Consider the following 26,211-nt stretch of genomic DNA (forward strand, 5'->3'; position numbering starts at 1 on the left):
TTCAACGTTGAAACAACAACTGTCATTATTTCAACCATATTTCAACATTGAAGGTTGGTCATGTGCCGGCTGGGTTTGATTTAACATGAAGAGTTAGTATGGGACTACCTTGAAACGGATAACGGAGTCTCTTGATAAATGATGATAGTAGTGCTCATCTCTCCTCCTGTTGTTCTTTGCTTAATTAGCGACACACTACTATGTAATCAGTGTAGCATGCAGCCCCCCCTGCTGGTGAAAATGACCACTACACGATTGATCGGTCTTGGTAGTTGTCACCCTACAAAACAGTTTTTTTTTTTTTTTTTTGCAATAACCAAAAACCCAACTAAATTCAAAAATATTTCCATTCCTGACTCAGCTACTCCAAGACTGTAGTAAATTTAAAAAGTCTGAATAGTTAAATACACTGAATACTTGTGCACAAAATGATGATTGTGCACTATTTCTACATCACTATTCAAATAAGCAGATGTGTGACTGATCATGTGACTTCCTTTAAACAGACAGTCAGATGTTCTTGTTTTCGACTGAATCATTCTCTAGCTGGAAAACATGATCATCAGGTTTTACACAAACTTGAGGAGTTCATTCAGCTTGAGTGCTGCTGTTATTAAAACCAAAAAGAGACAATCCAAATACTACATTCTAGTAATCAGACATGATGACACCGGAGGCAGTGTTTCTGCATTCAAAGACATTCATAAGCACAGACAGAGAACACTATTATCAAAATATATTTTATTCTGGACTTTTCATTTGATCTGACTCAAATCACAACAGTCAAATCAACATCGCAGTGAGTGATTTCTGCTAGACAGTGAGCAAAACAGGAAAAAGAACTAAAAAAAAAAAAAAAAGAAAGAGAGAGATAAAAACTAGATTAAAGATTACCTAAAGTGAGACAAATATCACTGAACAAGTATTTACATGGTCAAAGATGTTTTGATATGCCCATGTACGTGCTTTTGCTTGGAGCTAAAAACAACAATAGAATTACAAAAGATTTGAAAGTACAAAATTTCAAAGGGCCGTGGACACAGCAAGCAGAGTGCTAGCCTTCGAGGACCAAGAGAAGCAAATGCTTGCACGCACACTGTAAAAAGTATATCTCTTTAAAATTAAAACGTTATAAAATACCATTCCACTGTCATAGACAATATAATAAATAGCGTCTTTTCGTACAATCCACTTGTTGATTATATTAGAGCAAGCTTCAAAATACTCATCTTTAAAAAAAGGAAAGAAAAATCAGGACATTTTGATACTTTTAGGAGGGGATGCTGATTATACTTGATCTGTGGGAAGAAATAGACATTTTGGACTACACTTATTAAAAAAAAAAAAAAAAAAACACCGTTATATAGGTTTTAACCAGCCGCCTCACCCTCTAATAATCATCAGAAGATCTGCTTCATTCAAGTAAATGTTTAATGTCACTCAAGTAATTTCAGTCCAAAGGATAAAAAAATCTTTTAAGTGCTCACTGGATTTCATTGGAGTACGTGCTGTAAAGTGCTGAGAGGCGACATGAGTGTGCTGGAGAAAAGCTGCTTCTCTGGACTATGACTGTCTAATGGTATTTTATAAAGACACGTGACAGCATCTAGCAAACTCTAAATCAGTGTGCCATCACCTGAAGAAACCAGGCAGTGAGAAATCCCAAACATCAAGGGAGTTTACCTTAAAATCCATCCTTTACAATAGTAGCACGTAATAGTAAAAATACTTGTGGTCACATTTACGTTTTTCCACGTCAGTTTCTGATCACACCCATACCATCACTGCGCAATGACATCGTTTTACAAAAGAAAATAGTGAGCAAAATGGGAGAAAACGGCACCACCTTAGCCTGACTTTGAACTTTTACTTTACCACTGCCTGACTGGAACTGAAAAAAAAAAAAAAAACAATCGCACCGACTCATAATTCTGTCCCTCACGTGAAGCCATAGAGACTACAGCCGTTACAGTCACACACATAATTCACTGAAAGAGTAACGACCAGACCGAATCAGTCAGAGCTCCGACCTCTAGCAAAGCAGTAAACAATGCAACACTAAAGAAAGAACATCAAATCGGAGGAGCAAATCTTTTTAAAGTGATGTGTCATGTTAAATACCAATGTAAGAGGACAATCATTAACTCCCAAAAAAAGGAATGAATAACCTGATAGCTATGTTTTCTTTAACAGCGAGAATGTGCCGTTGCGTTTTTAATGTGGGCCTATCGGATATTTTAAACGCACAGGCTTCACCTATGAGTTTCACCCATTCATGCACTGCAAGTTCAGTTTTGTCTTTCCACAAAGTTGCATAGGTTGTATAAAATAACACAGGGCATTCGTTTTAGAAAATATAGTTGAGTAATTTAATAGGGTTTCTGTACTCTTATAACTCTGTATTAAAAAACAAAAAAAAACAAAGCTCAAATTATTTCTCAAAGTTTGGCAAAAAAAAAAAAAAATCCTTGAGCATATTTGGAGAACAATTCCAAAAGTCGCAGAGCCACTAAACGTACAGTGCCAATACTCTGAATTGTCAATATCACGTGGCCACGAGTTGGCCATATTCAACTGCTCTGCTCTAGAACTCATGCAGTTACACCTAAACCGTCACTGAAGCGCTGACGTGTGCACGACAGCGGTGTGGACCTTGGCCCTCTGGGTTTGGAATGATGAACACAGGAACTAATGAGGTGTGTGTGCATATGCGGTGTATTTCTCTTGTGTCCAGTGTGTCTGTGTATAACAGTTCTCTGGCACGCTGATTTTGTGTGTGTCGTAAGCGTCACCGTTGCTCTGGGATGTGGTCTGGCGCCTCACGCGTGGACTACAGCAGTGGATGATGGGCCAGGGACAGTCGGTAAATTTGGCTATGCACACATTCATAGTCGGTCCATGGCTTCCCAGCGGCAGCGTCATTTCCTTAGGTCTAATACACAAACCTGAGAAAGGGAAGAAAAGTTATTTACTTATTGGCCAAATTTGTGTGATTATTATGGAAACTTGTTTCCACCATGGGATTAAAAAAGGTAATAAGCTCGTTATTGCGATTTTACGATCTCAAAATTGTAACTTTCCTCACAAATCTTTCTTGTTTTGTTTATGGCACAGAATAAAAAAAACCAGACTTTTTTCTCACAACAATTATGACTGCAATTTTTATAGATATTTTTCCTGAACACGGAAGTAAGGCCTGACTCTTAACCAGAAGGATGCTTTGCATTTCCGGTCTCCAGTGTTTCTAGTCAAATTACTGTATATTCCGAGCTGATAATCTAATGTTAAACCTATTCAAATATTTTTATAAAAAGCACATGGCTCCATAGCGGCATCATTTTACAGTGTCACAATGACCGTCATTTGCCTCACTCCTCACAGTTTAATGAGTGTGTAGATGACACAAAGCTGCCGCCGACGTTAGCTACATTAAAAACAGATGGGCACTATTTGAATGGGTTCCTATGGAGACCAAAACAGAAGAGCATCCAATTGGGAATTAGAATTCATAATGGTGGCGTTCATTTACTCAGGAAAAAGGTCTATACAGTGGCGGAAATATCTTCCACAGATTATACATTTAAAAAATATATATATATTATTATTATTATTATTATTATTAAGAGTTGTATTTATATTATTATTATTATTATTATTAATATTAATATTGTTGTTTTTTTATTTATAATTTAATTTGTTTATTTGTTTATTTTTTTATTTTTATTTTGCAACTTTAAAATTACAATGCTAATATTTATGACTGTTTTGACTTAATTTTAAAACATTAAACCATCAAGCTATTATTTTGATGGAAACCCGCAGGGAGCTCTTTTGAAGGGCCTTATGATTTCTGCAATGTGGAAAATGCAGATGGAATCGCAGAATCCAGTGATGAAAACAGAATTTACAGTTTTACGTGGAATTTCACGGAATTTGTCAAAGTTTGGATGAATTAATCAAAAGTAGGTCATTACACTTTAATCAAATTGCGATATGGACTAGCATTTGTAAATATTAAGCCGCAAAATACGATTTGAATATGAATGCTGCATTTCTCTGTGTTGAAGAATGGCGCAGACGTGCGGTTCTGTTTACTACATGTGCTGAAGCGCACATGACACTCGCGGAGATATTAGCATCTGCCATCTCACTAAATGTGGACATAAATATATGAATCTCCAGAACTGCTCTGAGAGTCACTTCATGAGCATTTGACCGTTTCATTTGAGTAAAACTATCATCATATCATATACACACAGAAATGTAAGCGTCAACCCATCAAAATAAAAGTTTGGTTTTACATGAAGACATTGTGGCAGAAATACATTACTATTGTTCTGTAGAATGTATGTAATACTAGTACTACTATTAAAATTATTAAAACTTTATTTTTAAGGTATAATCATAAAACATTTCTTCAATGTTTTAATTGTAATAGTAAATCCCCTTTATTTGCCAAAAATAAAATTAGTTTTATTTTCAATAATTAAAAGATCAATTAATGTTTTATGCCTTCTAGGGATGTAACAGTATCAAAATCTCATGATATAATAATATTGTGATATGAAGTCCACAATACAATATTTATTGAAAAAAAAAAAAAAAAAAAAAAACAAAGACCAATGAAAAACTGGGAAAAAAAATAATAAAAATTTTGTACATTTTGAAGTTAAATTCTTCTATCTAATGCACTTTGAGAGTTTAAATTAAGAGCTCCAACCCATGTTCTTAACTAAGAAAACGCAAGTCAGCAAAAAGTGAATTGACTAGTGCCTGATCTTTAAAGGGGACTCAACCCTCTTTGTATTTGTGATACACTGTCTTAGTCTAAACTACAATAACACTGGTGTTTTAGGAAGCCAAACAAATTAGAATATAACAATGATAATAAAAACAGTGACAGTATTAGCCATATATTGTAAAACAACTGCACTGTAAAATAAATGAAAATTAATATTTCATAGGTATATTATGTTTGCGTTACACTGTGGAAATTACAATACTTCTTTCCTAATTTCTACACTTGAAAGAGATATTTTGAATTTGGACTGCATTTAAACCGCTAGCTGTCAGCAATTCATACTGCGCCTTTAAGCTTTTATTTTGAAGGAAAACTTCAGTGAAAACATGCTTACAAAAACGTGTCTCACAACAAATCTAGTGAAATGCTGTAATCGTCTGCCGTTCTGAGGTGCGCAAAACCCCAGATCAAGAGCTGATTGCCCCAATAAATGTGCGCTTCACTTAGAAACGCACAGCAAAAACAGACTTGATGAAGGGATTAAGCCATATTGTGCTTTTGCTTTTAGTTTGTTTGACAGATACTGTGCCAAAGCATAATGGCCCAAAAGACAACTTTCAAGACCTTTTTATATTAGAATAAGAAGTTTAAATATATTTTAAAAACTACACTTTTTGCCCGGAAGACCTATGATCGTTTCATATCGTCATGTGACCAAGATAATATTGAGACAGTTTTGCTATCGCGATATCACAATATTGATAATATCGTTACATCCCTAATGCCTTCATTTGATAACCAAAAAAATATAAACAGAATTTCTGAGTAAAAAAAAAAAAAAAAAAAAAAATAACCATTTCATAAAGCTATTTTAAGAATAAATGACTTATATACATTCAAATAATTAGACAAGCTAAAACACAGAATTTGGTAACAATAAAATATAAGGTGGGAAAAAATTAAAACACTTCATAGAGCCCAAAATATGTAATTTTAGTTTAATACACTGATGTTAAATTGTTTAAGTTTCATTATTTTAATTAATTAGACATGCTTTTTGATTAATAAAATTTAATTTGACCATTAAAAAGGAGTCCAGAAAAATTTTAAATGGACAAAAAAAATGGAATCCAGAAAAATTTCAACGGAAAAAAATGGAATTTGGGAAAAAATAAAACGTATTTCATGTGGCCCCTTTTTTGTGATTCTCATTACAAGTATGGAAGGATGGCTGGCACATGTTGCATTCTCAAATGCATGTAAAAGTGACCAGAACCCAAAAATAAAAAATAAAAAAAAACTGCAGAGATGTAGTTTGGATGGAGCAGCATTTACTGCGAACTAAGCTATACTGACAACACTGGTGAACAATGAACCGCTCACGTGTAAGAAGGCTCATGATTTTGGTTTTATTTTAATTAATCGTGCAGCCTTTCTTTAAACTATAATGGCTTTCAAGCAGATTCAGTTCATGTGGAATCTACATCATAGCCAAAGGACATTTAAGTGACTATGCTTTGCAACACAGAAACTCACCGATCCATCTGATGCACTTGCGCCCACTTTGTCTCCAGTGGAGTTCCAGCATACTTCAAAAATCCCCCCCGTCCCTCTGTAGCTGTTGACTAAAGCACCACTCTGTAGGGAGGAAAATGAAACAAGTTAAAAACACCAATCATAGTGACAGATCAATGTGTCAGCCAGGCCAGTTAATGGCCAGCAGATGAAAACTGTATTGATGATTAATGTAAAGGCCCGTTCACACAAAGAACGATAAATATCAAGATAAGGATATTAGCGCCACACCAGCGAATGATCCCTTCTGTTTATTCAAAGAGCACGCTCGTCTGCCGCTTTAAATTCTCAACCTCTTGACAGCAGGATTGATTATGATTGGTTGTCAATATTTTTATCATTCCTCAGCTGGAAAAAATCGTTCTGAAAGTGATTCCAACTACAGATCGACCGATATGGGTTTTTCAATAGCCGATGCCGATGTTTAGAGGTCAGGGTCAGCCGATGGCCGATATGTGCTGTAGGGCTGCACGATTAATCGCATGCATTTGTCATGCGTGTCTCATCAGTAAAGCCGGTTCCGTGATTAGCGGTAAATGTCTGTCACCTGTTTTCAAACGGGAGCGGCAGTTAATACACAGAGCCGTAGTTCACTGACAAGCTACGCAATATTCTGTTCATAATTGAAGTTAATCGCATTCGATTATGAACACGATATTGCGTAGCTTGTCAGTGATCTGTTGGTATGTTTGTTATCTGCCGCTCCCGTTTGAAAACAGGTGACAGACATTTACCGCTAATCACGGAACCGGCTTTACTGATGAGACACGCATGACAAATGCATGCGATTAATCGTGCAGCCCTAATGTGCTGCCAATTTTTAGGGCCAATATCTTGAAGTTTTCCCCCTCATTTGCATGCTAAAATGTCACACTAATAATAAGTGGATGCACAACATTTCTAAACTTAACATCATTTATTGAGCACTGACTTGAACCATCTCTCGAATCTTAATTTTTTGCACTGCACGCTATTAAAATAAAAAATGTATCCAAAGTTAACCAAACAAATCAATAAACTGACCAAGTATTAAATATATAAAACAGGTTATATTAAAAAAAGTCAATCATTTACATAAAAGTTTTAGAGCATTTATCAAGCAGAATTTTTCAAGTTTGTTGGAACATAAATGTAACCTTTAATATACATTTAAATAAAATAAATACAATTTTATGAATAAAAATCAATTAAACTGAAAATTATAAAAAATAAATAATAGTAGTGCTGCAAACACACTAGCAACCAGCAACATTTGTGTTTGGTATAAATGACACAGAACATCTAAAGTGCATTCTAATTTCAAACTTACATCGCAGTCTGTTCATTATTAAGATTAAGTACAGTCAACCAAACATATAAAAGGTTACACTTGTCAGTTTAAATAGATCGTAGTATACCGGTTCACTCTGCTGTTATGCCAAGGACGTTTTTGCTCATGTGAAGAGGATCATCTTTTCCCTCTATGTGCAAATCCGTGTAAAGTACAAGCCTAGTTTACATAAATATATATATATATTATATTATATTATAGTTTAACATTCAGATACATTACGAATATGGAAACATTTGGTTATTTGCAGAACAAGACGTGAGCAATAACCTCCAAATACATCTAGCCAAACCCGCGCTCGCTCGTCCTCGTCTGCACGCACGCATGCACTGTCACGATCTAATGCACTGTAAATGCCGGATTTTTTAAAAAACAAATAGGCCTGCAGGAACGCAAAAATTCAAAATCGAACATTTTGCAGAACAGGATCTAATAAAGTACTGGTCATAATACTCGCAAAAAAAGGTTTGATGTGAAAAAAGTGGTTCACTGACTGCGCAGCGCAGCCACATGCGCCACAGTTTGGGATAATTTTATTTTTAATACTATAGTGTCATTTGAAAACATTGCAATTGCGTTTTAAAATACAACAACGAGCACCACAAAACCATTTAAAGAGGCGCATTCAGCGGTCTCCTTGACGGGAAACATTCAACTAAGTAAAATGATCTCAAATGTACAGCGCGCGCTCTTCATTTTATCAAATGATCATAATCACATATTCATTTTACAGTCCTGCTACTAGCATTTTATTCAGACTAAAACCCCTTTAATTCGGGTGAGAAAGCTTTTTTTTTTTCGAGTGCCTTTTGCACATAATAATAATACCGCTGCAGATGCATTTAGCAGCATTAAGCTTATTAATAGATCGTTAATTTAAACGACGATCGATCATGGAAATGATCAAATATTGACATCCCTAAATGCAAATGAGTTGGATGGAAACCTGGCTGTTGTCTGCATCAAACCATGCTTCCGAACAAATGTCATTCACCGTTCTGTGCTGCTCCAGGACAGCTGTCTCTCTGAGCACGCTGCTGTCTGTGAGCGGGGCGGAGTAACGTAGCCCTCAATCACGCTGCAGTGTTTGTGAGAGCTGCCACCTTCTCCACCCCAATTACAGAGTGAAATTCTCTGACTACCTTTATCTCCCAGGAGTGTTGTTGAATCTTCCAAAAGTTTTGGCTTGGGGTCCTTCACATGCGGCAGCAGCACTTTCCACCGCACCAATAACACGGGGCTGCCCGCCAACATGCCTGAATTTAAATCGGCCCTACTAAACACGAATATCGGCCGATGCCGATATATTAAAAAAAATCACAGATATCGGCCCGATATATCACCCGACCTCTAATTCCAATTATATTGTTTTTCTGTGCCTTTATCGTTATAGCTGTGGTGTGGTCTCTGCTATTCTATAATACTGAGAACGGTTTTAAGAACTATTTCGTTATAGTTATCGTCCTTGGTGTGAACGGGGCTTAAGTCTGATACTCTTAAGTATACTTATCAAAACACTTGATAGACTGGTCTTACGCCTAAACATCTAAATTAGGGTATAAACGGCTATACTAATGTTGCCATTTGGAAGGTAGTACATTTTAAAAATGAATATTAAAAACAATCAAATATGAAATGTTATTTTAAGATTTTATTTACAAAACTAAAATGAAAATAAAAATTAGTGCTGTCAAACGATTAATTGCATCCAAAATAAACGTTTTTGTTTGCATAATATGTGTTTGTACTGTGTTTATTTATTATGTATATATAAAGACACATACAGCATATGTTTTGAAAATATTTACAAGTATATATTTATATCCATATAATTTATATTACATATAAATATATTAAATATATAAACATAGCATATTTTTCTTAAATATATACATGCATGTGTATGTATTTATATATACACAATAAATATACACAGTAAACACACATATACTATGTAAACGAAAACTTATTTTGGATGCGATTAATCACGATTAATCGTTTGACAGCACTAATAAAAATTAAATGGATGAGTACCAAGGTTGTAATGGCATTTGCATTGTTATATTATCTGTTATAATTTTATATTATTAATATTGGACAGTATTAGATTTTTTTTTCTTTCTTGTATCCGTCAGCAATGGATATTTAATAATTCACAATGATTTCTATAATTTTTACATTTAGATTTCCTTTGACGCCTTCTAATTCTCATATATAGTTAATCTTTAAAAACACTTAAGTACATGATATTTCTTCATGAAAGGATGTAATTATCAGCTAATACACAACCTTTCAAAGGTGTGGGTCCAGTGAGATTGTTTTTTTTTATTAATATTTTTATTCAGGAAAGATGCATAAAATTTATCAAAAGATACAAAAGACATTTAAAATCATTCTCTTCACAAAACAGTCGGCCAAAGCAACTGCATCTAATAAAATGAAGACTTTAATATTCTCATGTGAATATGTAATGAGTATTAGTTTGTTAAAGAGCCTACAGTACCTGTGTGTTCCAGATATGGACACACTTGTCGAAGGAACCGCTGGCCAGGTGCCGCCCATCTGGGCTGAATGCCACGCTGTAGACGGGCTCCTGGTGTTTGGTCAGTGTGTGGATGCAGGCGCCACGCTCCGCGTCCCACAGACGCACCGTTGAATCAAACGACGCACTTTAGGCAGAAAATAAGAAAACAGTTACTCAATGTGTATAATATATACAAGTTCTAAACTGAAAATAGATACAGATTTCAAATTTAGCCAATCAATCAAAATTATATTTAAATTAATAATTATATTTACCTACAAGGCCCTTAACGGTTTAACTCTTGCGTACCTAACTAGTCTTCTAACACGCTACAACCCATCACGCTCCCTAAGGCCGCAAAACTCTGGACTTTTGATAGTACCTAGGATAGCAAAGTCCACTAAAGGAGGCAGAGCTTTTTCGCATTTGGCTGCCAAATTCTGGAATATCCTTCCTGATAATGTTCGGGGTTCAAACACACTCTCGCTGTTTAAATCTGGATTAAAGACACATCTCTTTTGCCAAGCATTCAAATAATGCATCTCATAATCTTGTACTACAGTTATATCTGATCAAATATGCATTATTATTCTTTAGCTTGGGTTGAACAAGTCATGTTTGCTTGGTTGGAACAGCATCTATGCTAATTATGTCTCTATTTGTTTCTCTGTTTCTGCCACATCCTGTGTTAACTAGAAAGTACACAAGCTTCAGTCTGGATCCAGAACACCTGAGAAGAGATGATGCCAACCCCTCAGAGGACCTCAGATGATGCCAACCCTGAAACAACATAAACTACCAAATTTTGCTACAAGTTTTGTTTGCAACATATAATCATTGCTGTTAATAGTGTTCATCGCCTGTTTGATTACATCGTTAACTGAATTTTACCTAACATTTATGCCACATGTACATCTATTTCACATAGTCACCACTGATAAGCTACTACTAAATATATTGTAGAAACTTAATTTTCTCTAAAGCTGCCTTGCAATGATTTGTATCGTGAAAAGCGCTATGCAAATAAACTTGAATTAAACTGAACGGTGGCTGGTTGTGTACCTGGCCAGCATGAGGTTGGCATTGGGGTTGTTGGTTCCAGGGCCAGTTGGGCTCCATTTGATGGTATAGATCTCCTTACTGTGGGCTTGCAGGTCATGAACACAAGTGTCCTGTTTCATGCTCCAAAGCTAACATTCAATATAAATCACAATATCATTATAACACTCACTCACTCACTTAAAGTGCTCCTATTATGCCATTTCCAATATTGGCTTTAATGCAGTGTGTAATGTAGCTGCATGTGAATGTAAACAATCTGCAAAGCTGTAAAGCTGAAAGTGCACAATAAATAGTTATTGTCTCCTAAAATAGAGAATTGACTCTGAACAGCTAAAACGAGTCATTATGCGCGCCTATGTTCTCCGTTGGCCGGCTACAAACAACTTGACCCTGCCCACAAACATTCTACTGACAACTGCTTCTCTAATCTCAGGGAGTTCAACACGGGATTCACAAAACGCTTGCTATTGAAAGATGGATCAGTATCCTGTTTATCTGGACCAACTGCTCCACTGAATCACAACCTGTAAGTATGATAAATAATAGATGTTTATATTTTCTATAGAGCGTTCAAAATACAGAACTATTGAAATAGGCGTATCGTTTCCGACACGCACTGTAGTAGACCAATCACAACAGGCAGGACCATCTGACCAATCAGAGTAGAGCAGGCTCATGGAAAGGAGGGGTTTAGAGAGACTCAATCTTTGAACTGCTTCAAACGAATTGTTTGAGAATTGCTGGAAAATGAGGTGATATTAAATGCATATTTTGAGAAAAGATTTGTTGACCTTGCATGCATGTAATCCTATTGTAGGAGACTTTAAGTTAAATTTGAAGGACCATAAAAATGGCATAATAGGTGCACTTTAATGCAAGCACATTAGTAAAAAGCTAAATCATCAAAAGAGAGATGGCTGATTGGTTGCATCTCACCTTTAGGGTCATGTCATCAGAGCAGGAGGCCAAGAGATTTCCTGTTGGATCCCATTTGATTGCATTGACTTCATTCTGAGGATAAATGAGTGCAAATCATCAGTGATGTAATCCGTTAGGATGCTTAACCCTAAAATGTTGTATCTCATATTTGGTGCATATTTGCTTATCCATGCTCCTCAGGAAAAAGTACTTCTAATTTCCAAAATGTCTACCTCAGTCACAAAATGCAAAATGAAATTTGTAATGGCAAGAACAAATTTTATATTGTTACTGAGATTACAGATTAATAAAAGAGTTCTATCTCAAACAGCAGACCATAGTGCTAGCAATGCTGATATCATGGGCTTGATTCCCACATAATGCCTGAACTTTAAATGTGTCATCTGCATGCAGCGCAAGTCGTTTTGGATAAAAATGCCTGCCAAATGCAGAAATTTTGAATTGTTTACTAAAAATTTTGTACATGAGACAAACAAAATTGGAAATGATTATTCAAAATGATACAGCAGGTATTTGAGGTACATGTATTTCAATCATCATTGTAATGCATTTTCAACCATAATAAAAATGTTTAATTTAATCACTAAATAAAAATCATTTAAAATGTTAAGGTCATTTTTTAAAGATATATATACAGGGATGGATAATTATATCTATGTTTTTTAAATACGCAGCCTGTTCTGTAACAATGTTTTTGTCAATATAATTTAATTTATTCACAATCTCTTAAATTACATTAAATATTAATAAGAATAAATATATTTATACATTTATATAATTTCTTCCTTTGTTGGCACCAAAACTTTGTTCTGACCACCAAAATGTTTTAGTTTACAAATAAATATATAAATAAATGCCTCAAATGTGAGATAGATATATATGTATGTATACACTCACTCACACACATATGCTTTTTTTGATTGTTTAGAAGACAGTTTGATAAAAAAAAAGAGTGATATTTCTGACCATATGTAAAGCTTCACAGGGTCAAAATATCACTTTTTAGGGTTTCTGAGAGACTAAACAGTCAATGCAAATAGAAAAAAAAATAAGTAAATATTGATGAAGATTTAACAAGAGAATATATGTAACAGTAGAATATCTAATGTAAGTGGCTTACTGTGTGGCCCTGGAATGTTTTGACTGGTCTGTCCTGGCCCAGTTTACACACGTGAATGCACATGTCCGTGCTGCAGGAGGCAAACGTGTTGTTGCTCTGCCAGTCCACGTCCAGAGCCGGAGCTGCAGGCGGCAAATGCAAATTACATCATTCGTGACCATTCTTTTGAAACTAGCTAATGTACAACCGGTACATTTGGGTGACAAGGAAAAAGTTTTCTAAATTGAAACCAAAAGTAGATTTCTATCTATAATAATGAACCCTTCTCAGTGGGCGTTAAAAAAAAGAATCCCACAGCTATACCAAAATACTCTGAAGATCCTGCAGTTCACAGCACAAACAATACAGCTGAGAAAACCTGCCATGCATATGTTTATTAATGTGCATTAATTAGTGTATTTAACAGAGTTTTCTCTCAGTTCTCAACTGGATTAGCAAGAATGTCAAGGTCAGCTTTAGATAAATGAATGTCCTGCTTGTGGTGATTTTTGTTACTCACCTGAATGGAATGGAAACTGCTGTTTGGCCTCTCCTGTGTGTGCGTCCCAAATAATGGTGGTCTGAAAGGTGCAGATTCATGTTAGCATCTCAACCTCACCACATCCTCTTATTTTGACAGTATATGATAATCACATAAGATTATACTATACCTTATCAACACCAGCGCTGAGGATAAAATTTCCTTTCTTGTTCCACTTTAAAGCAAATATGGGACCTTTATGCTGCCCCAGTGTACTGGCAAGATTACCTGACAGTTATGGGACACTTATTAGATAAACAGGATTTTGTATTTGATGATGTAATGATTTGTAAGTTAATAAAGCTCACCATCTTTAGTCCATATCCTGGCAAAGCCATCATAGGATCCCGTGGCGAGAAGTGTACCTTCACTCTGTCCAACACAAGAGATAGAAAAACATAAATTTGAGTTAATTTGTTTTTTCATGAAGTGTGTGGAAAAAAGAAAGAGGCTCAGATCCAAAAGTTGCATGCAGGGTTACTGCAGTTCATAAACTAATTCTAGTCCCAGCACTCACATTCCAGTCCAGTGAGGTGACGTCTTTGTTACTGGGTACATCCTGCCCCCCCTCCCGAATGCAGTGCCGCAGCACCAGCTGAGTGGATCCTCCCGCGCTGCTCTCACTCAGGTTCCAGATCCGTGCGGTTGAGTCTCCAGAGCTGATGGCAACAACAAAACAGAGATGAATTCCCATTCAGAAAGTACAGCACATTAAGCTAAGACATGCAAAACAATAATTGGACTTCTGTCATGACAACTCTGAAGTTTAGTACGGTACTGTGCATGACAATGTTAATGTGTTTGGTCTTGGTGGAATAGATCTGCTTCACTGCTGCAGAGCAAATACAGAGACTTGCTTACAGCCAATACATGCACAGACATGCTGTACAGAGCATGTAAGAAATACTGCTGCTGCAATTATAAAATAACCTTTAAATACAACATACATGAATTACCCTTGTAGCAGATCTATACAGGTGGAGCTGGGGATGGAGGAGGGTTTATGAAGAGCACTACAACTTCTACAGCAAGCTCTAACCAAGTATTTGAATGTTGTGCAGCAAGCTCATTGTGCATCACTCAGCTGCACCATGTGAATAATGGTGTCATTATATCAGATTGAGATAGAAGCTATCATCCTGCAACCATCTAGAGTCTCATGACAGACTTTTGTATTAAAATTCACAGTTTGAGATAATAAACTGTGGATTTGGCTTAGTACCGACCCAGACGCCAGCAGATCACTGACAGGGTTCCAAGCACAGATGAAGACCTCAGACTCGTGGCCCCGCAGCACCATGGCTTTACTGGCTGGGATCTCCACTGCCCTGTCCACCTCCATTATGTCTGAGTGGTGATCTGCCAAAAGAAGAGGCATTATTAGGGAAGGGACAACAACAGTAGATTCTACAAAGGATCACAATTCTCTCTTCTATGATTCTGAGATAGTGTTTTCTGTGTATGTGAGATGACACTCATGTACACTAGAGAGAGCTGTACTCTGTTTGCTGCCAATTATGCCCAAAAACACACAAAACCATCAAACTTATTTTCATGGCTGAAACCAAATACAGGAAAACCATGGACTTTTATTGCACAGTATAAACATTGTTAGAAACTTTGCTTGAGAGTGTGAGGTTTCAGTGTTTTTCTTTCCAAATGCTCTACGAGGGCATCTTTTATGCTGCTTGGAAAGCAGTTATAATTTAATACACTAAGCTTACTTACTGACAGACATCTGCTTTCAAATGCTCAAGTACACTGTGTGTCTTTCTTCTGAAGTGAGTTTGCAGCATAAGGTTGTGCGTGGCTTCAAGTAAGCAGTTATGTGATTGTGATTTTAATGTAAACACAGTCAGTTGTCTTATGTCAGTTATGACAGGATAAAACATTGATATGTTAAAATAGATTTGTGCATTAGTGTGACTACAGCCTATTAGCATTGCAGCCGTCTATGATGTTAGCAGTAATAGTCAGACAGCAATAATGCTGAGAAAAAAAAAATTGTGCTTGTCTGGAAAAATGTAGATACTTAAAACACTCTTAAGGCCTGTTCACACCGGGACGAATTTCGCGCGCGATATTCGCCGACGTTTAACGCCTCGTGACTAAACAAAGGGCGACAATGTGAGTGTGCACACCGACGCGAAAAACGCCACGCGTAAAAGCGTCATTTTTTAAAAAACGCCTCGGGTTCGTTTTTTTGGTTTGACGCACCGCGTCAAAAACTATACGACCAATGAGAATGGCGCTTTTGCACACGTGTCTGGAGCTTCTGAAGTTACAGTTAGGGCTGTTCGATTCCACAATTTTTGGAATCGATTCCGATTCCAATTCCTGGTCCTGGAATCGATGGGAATCGATTCCAAGAATCGATTCCTCACTGTTGTTTTCGATTCTTTTCAATTCTTGTTTTTTTTTTCTTTTTTTAGATTAAATGAACCAAATCTCATCATGATGACTGCAGGATAGGTCGTATAATGTATCCTTAATATAATATGAAGCTAAAAAAAATTGTAAAAAAAAAAATGATGATATGAAAAGTTTTGTTTTTTCAGCTTTGCTCGTGAAATTAGTCATAGCCCAGCTCAGCAGGGACATGCGTTTATCGCATATATTAAATAAGACATGAAGTGTCTAAAAGAAATGTGCACAGTTGATCTGAATGATGAAGTTTACTTTGTATACTTTGCACAATATTAACAAACTGTACACTTAAACTAAATAACCATAACATTAATAACTTATAGATCTCATGGTTTATCTGTCAATCAGATGCGCTCCCGGCCACTGATCTATGTTCGTGACGTGTTCTTTTATAATTATCATTGGCTGATAGAAATGTTTTTAAAAATAGTATTTTAGATGGTAATAAGATCAAGACCCTCACTGACGTCATGATCTATTCTGTCATGAACCGCTCAAAATTGTTGACAAACCAGTTCTACCGTAAAATAACCTCTGAATCGTTTTATATATATAATAATCTTTTATCTCACAACTGTTGTAATTAAGGCTTTGGTGAATTGTGCTTCTAAACGGGAGGCTAGCCTACATCCTAAAATTCAATTGATCAGTACCGACTCGTTTTCTTTCTGTTTTGTTTTTTCTTTTCTTTTTTCGTGAATTTAAATATGTGCAGTTTTGTCGGATGTAGCCTTCCGTTTGAGAGACTCCCATTGATAAGCTTTGTTGAACTGAAAAAGACTCTGAATGAGGAGTCGACTCCCCTTGATGGAATCGACTCTCGATTCCCAACGCCCCGGAATCGAGGAATCGATTCTTTTTGGAATCGACTCCCAGCCCTAGTTACAGTAAAACACAACTTGGGGGCGATCAAACACAAAACTGTCTTGCTGAGCACACATACGTAACGGCGAAGAAGATATACGCCAAGTAGCGTCTACACCATAGACATATCTATGGTCTACACTGCCGGGAAGAAATAAGACGAAGAAGATGCAAGGCAAGATGAATGTAGAGTTGCTGGTCTCGTTGGTGTCGGAACACAAAGAACTATATGACAAACGCGACAGCGATTACAAAAATCTTGATAAAAGAGAACTAGTATTTCTAGTATTTCTGTTTTACATTAAGCGCCATCTAATGTCAGGGAATGAATTTGCATGTTCACTCGGCTCATCGTCAGCGAAAATCGCTTGGGTGTGAACACAAAAAACGCGTTGAAAAACGCTGGCGAATAACGCGCGCCGATATTCGTCCCGGTGTGTACGGCCCTTTAGACGAAAAACGCTGGTTTTGTTCATTGCTTGTAATGTGTTTCTTTGTTCCCCTTAATTTATACTTGCTTTGATGTTTTGAATCTTCATTTAGTTTAGTGAATAATTCTTAACATGTTTTGATGTTGAGAAAAGCAATTTGAATTCTAAAAGTAATTTAATAAAACTGCACAAATAAATGTTATATTTCAAGTCTGTTACCTTAATGAATTATAATAAAAATTAAGTTAAGAATTGTTAAAGAAATGGATTAGAATTGGAATGTGATTGTGAGGTGCTTAAAGATTCCCACCCCCATACATCATCCATCCTAAAAACAACCAATGTGCTTTATTCATATGTGTAACTGAACAGCCATGATGTTCTTTAAAAATGCACTTTTTTTAAATCTTAAAAATTTGAACTAAACTAAAATAAGCTTGAGTTAGGTTATTAAAAATGAAAAATTAAATAAATAAAGCTAAGAAGAAAAAAATAGCAATAACTAAAACTAAAATAAAAACTCTAAATCTAGCAAATAGTATAATCTCTAAAAAAAACAGGTAGGAAATGTCTATTCAGGAGTCAGGACAAACTGATGGTATATCAGCAAAAACCAGAGACAGGATGTTATTTAAACATGCTGTATTTGTCCAATATATTTTATCGATGCCACAAATATGCAAATAAGTTTACAAATGTACTGTGTGAAAACTCGCAAACTGACAATCCAGGATTAATTCCTAACCCAGGGTAAAGCCTGAAAACAATAACCCAGGATTCCCTTAAACCCAGAGTTGAGAATGACCAGGAGTTAATTGCTAATCATTAATAGTTAATATTGTGAAAAGCCTTCACAAGGATAGGTGAATGCTGACCATTTTTGGTAAAGTCACAGGTTTAACCATGTCATGAACTACATAGTATTCCTTACTAACAATTCCAACAGTTTTGACAAAGTAATGTAGGGCGTGAACTTACTAGACAGCGTGTGAGATCCGTTCTCCTCTCCATTAGCCGTGTTCTCTCCATTCTTGGCAGTGGCGGCTGCTGTGGTGCTGGAGGCGGCGGCAGCTTGCTGCTGAGCCAGCTTATCCTTATACACCTGCTGCCTCGTTTGCACCACATCTGGCATCACTGCATCGATCAACGACAGCGACTCGATCGGTCGTCCATCAAACAGAGTACCGTCCTGTAACACGTTACATAATAGGTACAAGAAGGTTGAGTTCATTTTTTCAGATTGAGATCATCTTGCATACGTAATGGGCAAATTGCGAAATATCCATATCTGATATACCTCATTGATGCTGACTTCAGCCTCCACATACTGCAGGCCTTTCTGGATGATGGAGATGAGGGCAGCAGGGGGCACCAGAGCTCCGTTGATGTTGGACTGGCTGATGTGGCTCTCTATGCCAAAGGTGAACGCTGAGTGGGAGAAGCCTGCAGGGGAAAGGAAGACAGCTCCTGTTACCATTTAGGAACAACTATATGTGAGTAGTGAGGTCAAAAGTATTGGTAATCTGGTTCCAAGTCAATAAAGAAAATGTAAAAATGTTACATAATCGATAACAGTCCTCCTGACCCAATTTTGTCAACTGACAGACAGCTGATTTCAAACCATGGTTATTCTCAATAACTAAAACTTAAAACAAATACATTTGTTACTTGAAACTAAATAATAACTGAAATTAAATCATTAAAATTACTACAGAAACAGTTAACTTGTTTTATTTTAGCTAGCTGCCAAGACAATTTTTTTTTTTTTTTTGCTTGAGGTACTAAAATAATTAAATCTAGATCTAAATCTAAATCACATTTTTACATTCAAAGAACAAAAAGTATGTGATGTTTGCCCAAAACACACTGTCAAGATGTGGATAAGTGCCAAGTTTCTATGCAGTTGCTATTGTCCTGAGTGGTTTTTAGTATGCAGTGTGGATTCTTGGGTGTTCTGGGTGGTTTATTAGGTGGTCGAACCAGGAACCACTAATTAGTTCCTAGGAAATAAACATGAGAGGGCAAAAACCTGCCAGTGCATGCAATATGAAACAGGGTACACACAGAGTATGTGCTGGTAGCTGAAATGAAGAAGCTAGTGTGCAGATAATGATCAAATACTCACCTGACTCCTGCAGGTATCTGTAGACCAGGAAATTGACCTCATCACTGCTTATGCTCATTTTGGATCCTGGGTGAACCAAGAGGTCAAGGCGAGAGTAGAGCCTGGAAAACAAAGGCACGTTGTGTTACTGTGTTTCACCAACAGCACAGAGCACTGACATTACTGGACACACTTCATATAGTACACACCGACTTTTGTAAAGATTTTTGTAAAGAAATTTATATTTTCATAAAACAAGGACATGAATGTATAATGTTTCAAGATTTCTATTTCAATTTTCAAATTCAATTTTTATTTTTTTTTACTTTCTATTCAAAGAATCCTAAAACGCAATACTTAAAAAATATGGTTTCCCAAAAAAATAAGCAGCAAACCAGTAAGGAAGCTGATTAAATTTTATTTTGAAATATATAACCACAAAAACCAGATCATTTAAATTGTATAGTATTTCATAATATTACCAAACTTTTCACCAGCTGATAGCTCATAAAATTCTAAAACAATTTAAAACTAAAATTTAAAAACTACATTTAAAACAAAAAACAACAAAAACATTTATTACCTGTCATTTATTAACAAGTCATGCACATTACTTATGTTATGGTTTTCTTCATAATTTTGGGATTTTAATTTTGCCTGCTGCTTTAATACTTAAAATACAATAAAATACATACAATAAAATGTTTTAAGTATTAGGTAGGTATGTAGGTCGATAAATAGATAGATCTGACTGGCTTGTACAATTTAATTTTTTTTTATCTTATTATATTTTTAATCATCCCAGACAAAATGGTTAAATGTAGTAAACCTGCTCTCAGTACACATAAACAACACAAACCCTTTAACCAAACAGAGAACTGAACTTGACCTCCTCGACTGAACTTTCTCATGGAAGCACATTTGAGCCCTGGGGAAATTTTCCAGCCATTTGCTCACAACTGGAAAGATCTGTTAGGAAGCTACACAGTAGGGACGGATATTGCGATAGGAAGACTGCATGTGTTAAACAAGAGGAAATACTCAGTCCAGATGCACTCGTACAGCCTCTTGTTTGGTCTTTAAGCCTCTTTCACAGTCTAATAACCCTTCACGTAAAACAGCAGCCCATCATATATGACAAGACTCCCTGTTGTTTACGACACATCAACAGCCATGAAAGTGCAACGGTTTCCATATTGACAATCAAAGAAAATGTGCTTACACAACATAACACTCTTAGGCAGTGTAAGATCAGTATAGTTAAAATGTCTTTACATTAAATTCTTTTATCGGAGAGTCATAGCAATCACATTCCAGGGGCGTCTTTTATAACTGTTGCATAGGCACAAAACCTGCCCTGAAAGAGGCGTACCCCACTTCCTACGCTAAAGGTGGAATTTATAAAAACAAACTTGACGGAAAAATTTGCGCACCTGCACGCAAACTCTGACCCGTGAGTACGAACTCTTTTCCCTGGATTGAGAAAATTAATGAAGCAAACAACCATTTTAAACTCTGTTTTCATATCGATATACACATTTACATTAAATATTCCACTCTGGTTAATGGAGATAAGCACTGAAATGACATGAAGTCATTACGCACAAATTAAACCAAAATTATATAAATTTAGACATATTTGTAGTGGATGCGCTTTATCACTTTTCCTGTGGCATTCTATGTTTTAATAACAGCAAGGAGTGCTATAGGTGCATAATAATTAATCTATAAACTAAACGGCAGAACTCATGTTAAGAGAAAATATTAACCAGAACAATGATCAACGATGTGCACTTACTTTGATATTTTGGCAGACACTGCTGGATTTGGTTTGAATAGGTGTAGATGCACGTATGCACAATCTTCCCCTGACTGGGATTTATAAAGGGATATTTGCGCCGGTTCTTGCATACGCATGGTATTATAAATCTGAAAAATTTTGTGCATATGCAAAATCTAGCTTTTATGCATATGTATACTTTCAGGATGAAATCTACGGAGTGTTTTATAGACCCAGAACACTTGTTTTCTAAAGGAAAAAAAGCCCTGATTAATCAGACAGCAAAACTGTCTTTTTTTAAAGTGTTTTTTTTAAATACCCATTCGTCTCAACAGCAGTTACTCAGCTGGCACAAGTCCCACACAAATACAGAATTACTTTTTATGCAATGAAGGATATTTAAGACTTCTTATGACTTTACAAGGTGATATTTAACATATTTACATGATTTATAAGGATCCCTGTTAATATAGTATGACACTTGCTTACCATGATACCAAGTGCTGATTAGATGCTCATTCTCTTGCTATCCATGGGAGCAAAGTCAAATCAGCCTGTCAATAAAAGACAATGTATTAGCTACAATCAGATGTACAGTCAGTCTTTTATTTTTGTCTCTTTCATTAAGAAGAGGCAACAGTTTAACAGAATACAAGTGAAAATGTTTGTTAACCTCATCCATCAACTCAACGCAAGTAATTCAATTGTCATTTAACATCAAACTCATTTGGCTTTAAACAAATGGTAAACCATCTACATCTAATTAATTCAATGGTGTTTATATATATTCACTGTGCTTCTTTTCAAAATAAACTAATGTAGCTCTTATATTCCCACATTTCAAGCACAAGCAGAAAGTACTCATCACAAAATGTAATAATCATAAGATTACATAAAGATTACATAAGAGTTACGTTCACACAGACACAGGTGTGGTCTCTAGAAAGTATCTGATATACTGGCAGGTTGTGACCTATTTCGCTTTAGCTGTACTGGCTCTGATCACACAGCAAGCAAACCGCTGAACTGGCAGCCAATGCTGAGATAGCGAGATCAACCTAAAACAAGCCTCTCAAACTGCTAGAATGATATTTGCACTGCGTTAGTGGTTGACCGATATGGATTTAAATGGCTGACCAATGCCTGATATATAAAACATAAAAGATGTGCAAAATATTTACTCAAAATCCATCAGAAATATTTGAAAAGAAATATTATCCATGCATGTTTTCATATATATTTACACTACGCAGGATAAAAATATGCAAGACAAAGGATTAAAACATTTTTCAGACTTCTTTCATTAAAGAGATAGTTCACTCAAAAATGAAAATTCTGCTCACCCTCATGTCGTTCCAAACCTGTACCAGTTCATTTCTTATGTTGAACACAAATGAAGATATTCTGAAGAATGCTGGAAATCAAACCGCTGATGGTCCCCATTGACCTCGATACTATTACTTTCCCTACTATGGAAGTCAATGGGGACCAACAAAATTCTTCAAAATATCTTCTTTTGTGTTCAACATAAAAAAAAAAAATGTATTTGTCATGAGTCTGTAGGTTCAGAGCAACTTGAAAGTCTGTAAGCATGTGATTATCGGTCATTTAGTACAGCGGTTTTAAATTTTAGATGCCATCACAGACCCCAAAATATGATCACCCCGTGCAGAAATTTAGCAAATCATGCAGAAATACAGTTCAGTGTACTAAGGCCCTATTTATGCTATGAAAGATTAATATTTAGGAAAATATTTAGCTTATATTAGGCCACATTATTACACTGCTTTACTACTTGTTATTAGTACTCAACCAATAAACTTACTTAAAATAATTTAAAATAAATTAAATTAATTTAAACAAATTTGATGCATTTGTATCAAATAGCTAAATGTCCTTTTCCTTCAGACTATATTAAACAAAACAATATTATACATCACAGAGCAAAATCCTAATTATACGCAGATATAATCATATACATCATTGTTAAAACAAACGCCCTTCAACAGGTCGATTATTCAAGTCTTCAGTAAAAGACACCCGTATTATAGTTATAACGTCATTAATTAAATTACCTAATAATGAATACACATTAATATATTTAGTTAATAAAAAATAATTAAGTGCACAATTAAAAAACTGAATACTAATATATATTTTTTAATCTGATCGTAACCACTGTCACGCTAAGAACCTGCCGGAAGCGCCATTGCATGTCAGTCGATTATTAGCTTACGGCTAAAGCGCATCGCATCGTGGATAAACGTCACCGGAAACAACAGACTCCCCAAACAAATGCAAAAAAAATGAGCGATTCTAGTTCCAGCACGTGGCTGCTTCCATAGCAACGCTGCTAACTAGTCGGTTGAATAAAAGGTAGTTGTTGTCAACGTCCATCTCGCGTGCACGGCGCGAGGAACCAACAGGGCGCCCATCCCCCAACGCGCGGCCGCACGCGCTGCAGTTTCACTCTGCAAAAGCCACACTTCTAATGGCTTATAAACACACTCCAGCCATCTAAAAACGCAAACGGAGAACGGAACGGTCAGCTCGCGCACAGCTGGGTTACGGGATGTGTTTGGGGCGAAGGAGAGGCTCGTCTTACTCGTGCCGATGCTTCCAGTCCCGTCAACCGCTAACGTTAGCTTCTGGAGCTAAAGTACTGAACAAATGTGCCACGGTGCCGACGCAGATCCGACAGAAGGGTATCCCTCGACCTTTCCACTGCACAGTGATACTTCTGTCCTCGAATAATATCTAGTTTCCTGCTTGTCTGTAGGAAATATAAAGGAATAAAATAAACATTTAGCAGCTTATGGACAGCCAAGCGCTTCAGAGGAAGCCGACGGCCTCAGACTAGCAGTTGGGCGGAGACTTTCCAGGCGAAAATGAGATATCAGACCAACGGGGCTTCCTGCCAATCACCAAAAAAAAAAAAAAAAAACCCGAACAAATAAATTACAAACAAACTTATTAAACATTATTATTCACATTTTCAAATAAATTAAAAACACACTTATTAAACATTATTATTCACATTTTCAATGCGGGAGATTGCGTATTAAAGTGAAATGTTGATTTGCGGTATTAAATTGTAATAGGAGACTTCTGATTTGTACCGTATTGTATTTCAAAGTCAACTATTTTCAAAAATACACAACAAAACTGTGTTAAAGTTAATAAAATCGGACTGAAGATCAACAACATGGTTGAACGCCCAACCCCCACCACTGAAACAGAAATGTTTTTTTGCCTGGCTGGTCACTGCCTGCAATTCCGCCACACCCACAATCTCCTCTGCTCAGTCATTCAATAACAGACTGACATCATTGGTCTGCGTATTACACTGCTATTTTGAATATACCATATGTTTTCTAAAAGCATCGCAGAAGTCCCGTGACTTACAATCAGTCCTTTGAATATTAGACCTGTTTTTCCCCTCTATAGCTGGAAAATTTTTGTATATATATATATATATATATATATATATATATATATACACACACACACAAATGAAGTCTGCCCTAATTTAACTTAGGAGCTCCTGTACAAAGCCCCCCCCCCCCCCCCCCCCCCCCCCCCCCCCCCCCCCCATTTGGGAGATGATGACACAACTATGAAACATCTTTGCTGGTTGGAAAGATGTTATAGAATAGGACTGAGCTCTGAACCCCTCAGATAAAACACCAGCACGCTTGCTGTCCATTTGAATTACTGCTTGACACATCATAATCCATACTGTATATCATTTTGTTGTGGTTGCTCCATAATTTGTTCTGGGACAGGCGACTATGATGAGATCAGTGTTTATGAGCAATATATAAGGACCACATTTTGGACACTACTAAAATTGATCTGGGATATATTTATATAGGAAGCAGTGCTTGTATCAGTGTATCATAACGTGACTTGTTTATATTCGTGGCACTGAAGAAAAGCATCTTAAATCCTGAATGTCACAGTGCCAAGTAATGATTGGCTTATTGGATTTTATACCGATACTAATTTGTACTGTGCAGTGTGATTGATTTCTGAATGAACATGCTATCTGTTCTCTGACAGACCTAAAAGCAAAGGTCTATCCAGACACTCATTAATTTGTTTTAAAGGAATAGTTAGTCCAGAAATGAAAATGTGCTGAAAATGTACTCACCCTCAGGCAATCCAAGATGTAGATGAGTTTGTTTCTTCATCAAAAGATATTTGGAGAAATTAAGCATTACATCATCAGTGTATCCTCTAAAGTGAATGGGTGCCGTCAGAATGAGAGTCCAAACAGCTGATAGAAACATCACAATATATCACAATAATAAAATCTATGTGTTTGTAATAAACAAGTCCATTATTAAGAGATTTTTAACGTAAAACTGCTGCTTCCAGCTTAAATAGCTTCCATAAATCCTCTATACATAATATTGTTTTTTCCAGTGAAAAGGTCATCTTGTCTGAATCACAAAAGAAATATGCACAGATCAAACATGAACACAGTCCAAAACAGTTCTAAACAAATTTGTCAGTGGGTTTTGATGTGAGAGGACAGCAGGGGATGAACTTTTCACTGGATGAAGCTTTATTATGGATTATGGACTTGTAATTTGGCCAGAAGTGACAGTTTAAAGTTAAAGCATATTAATTATAGATTTGTTTGTTAGAAACACACAGCTTTTCACCTGACAAGATGTCACTTGCTGGACTGGAGTTGTGTGGATTGCTTGTGGATTATTGTGATGTTTTTATCAGCTGTTTGGACTCTCATTCTGACGGCACCCATTCACTGCAGACCATCCTGGGAAG

General features: G+C 36.2%; 1 protein-coding gene across 3 annotated transcripts; it reads right to left on the reverse strand.

The window, feature by feature from the left end:
- Positions 1–724: 724 nt before the first annotated feature.
- LOC109081100 (F-box-like/WD repeat-containing protein TBL1XR1) lies at positions 725–24,303 on the reverse strand. 3 transcript variants are annotated; one of them, XM_042717917.1, is made up of 16 exons: positions 24,023–24,301; positions 21,907–21,971; positions 19,659–19,759; positions 18,831–18,976; positions 18,512–18,722; positions 15,038–15,170; positions 14,329–14,470; positions 14,120–14,183; positions 13,942–14,039; positions 13,791–13,851; positions 13,292–13,413; positions 12,169–12,243; positions 11,233–11,360; positions 10,150–10,315; positions 6,278–6,379; positions 725–2,945 (listed from the first exon to the last, which is right to left on the reverse strand). In XM_042717917.1, the coding sequence occupies exons 3-16, from the start codon at positions 19,714–19,716 to the stop codon at positions 2,919–2,921; spliced, it is 1,533 nt and encodes a 510-aa protein (XP_042573851.1). In that variant the 5' UTR covers positions 19,717–19,759; positions 21,907–21,971; positions 24,023–24,301; the 3' UTR covers positions 725–2,918. The 3 variants fall into 3 exon arrangements, with proteins under 3 accessions (XP_042573851.1, XP_042573852.1, XP_042573853.1); XM_042717918.1 differs by lacking the exon at positions 24,023–24,301 and adding an exon at positions 22,761–22,791; XM_042717919.1 differs by lacking the exons at positions 725–2,945; positions 6,278–6,379 and adding an exon at positions 10,901–10,950 and having other exon boundaries at positions 10,196–10,315; positions 24,023–24,303.
- Positions 24,304–26,211: the final 1,908 nt, after the last annotated feature.

The sequence above is a fragment of the Cyprinus carpio genome, chromosome B2 (assembly GCF_018340385.1).
Source record: "Cyprinus carpio isolate SPL01 chromosome B2, ASM1834038v1, whole genome shotgun sequence".
In the NCBI taxonomy this organism is placed as follows: Eukaryota; Metazoa; Chordata; class Actinopteri; order Cypriniformes; family Cyprinidae; genus Cyprinus; species Cyprinus carpio.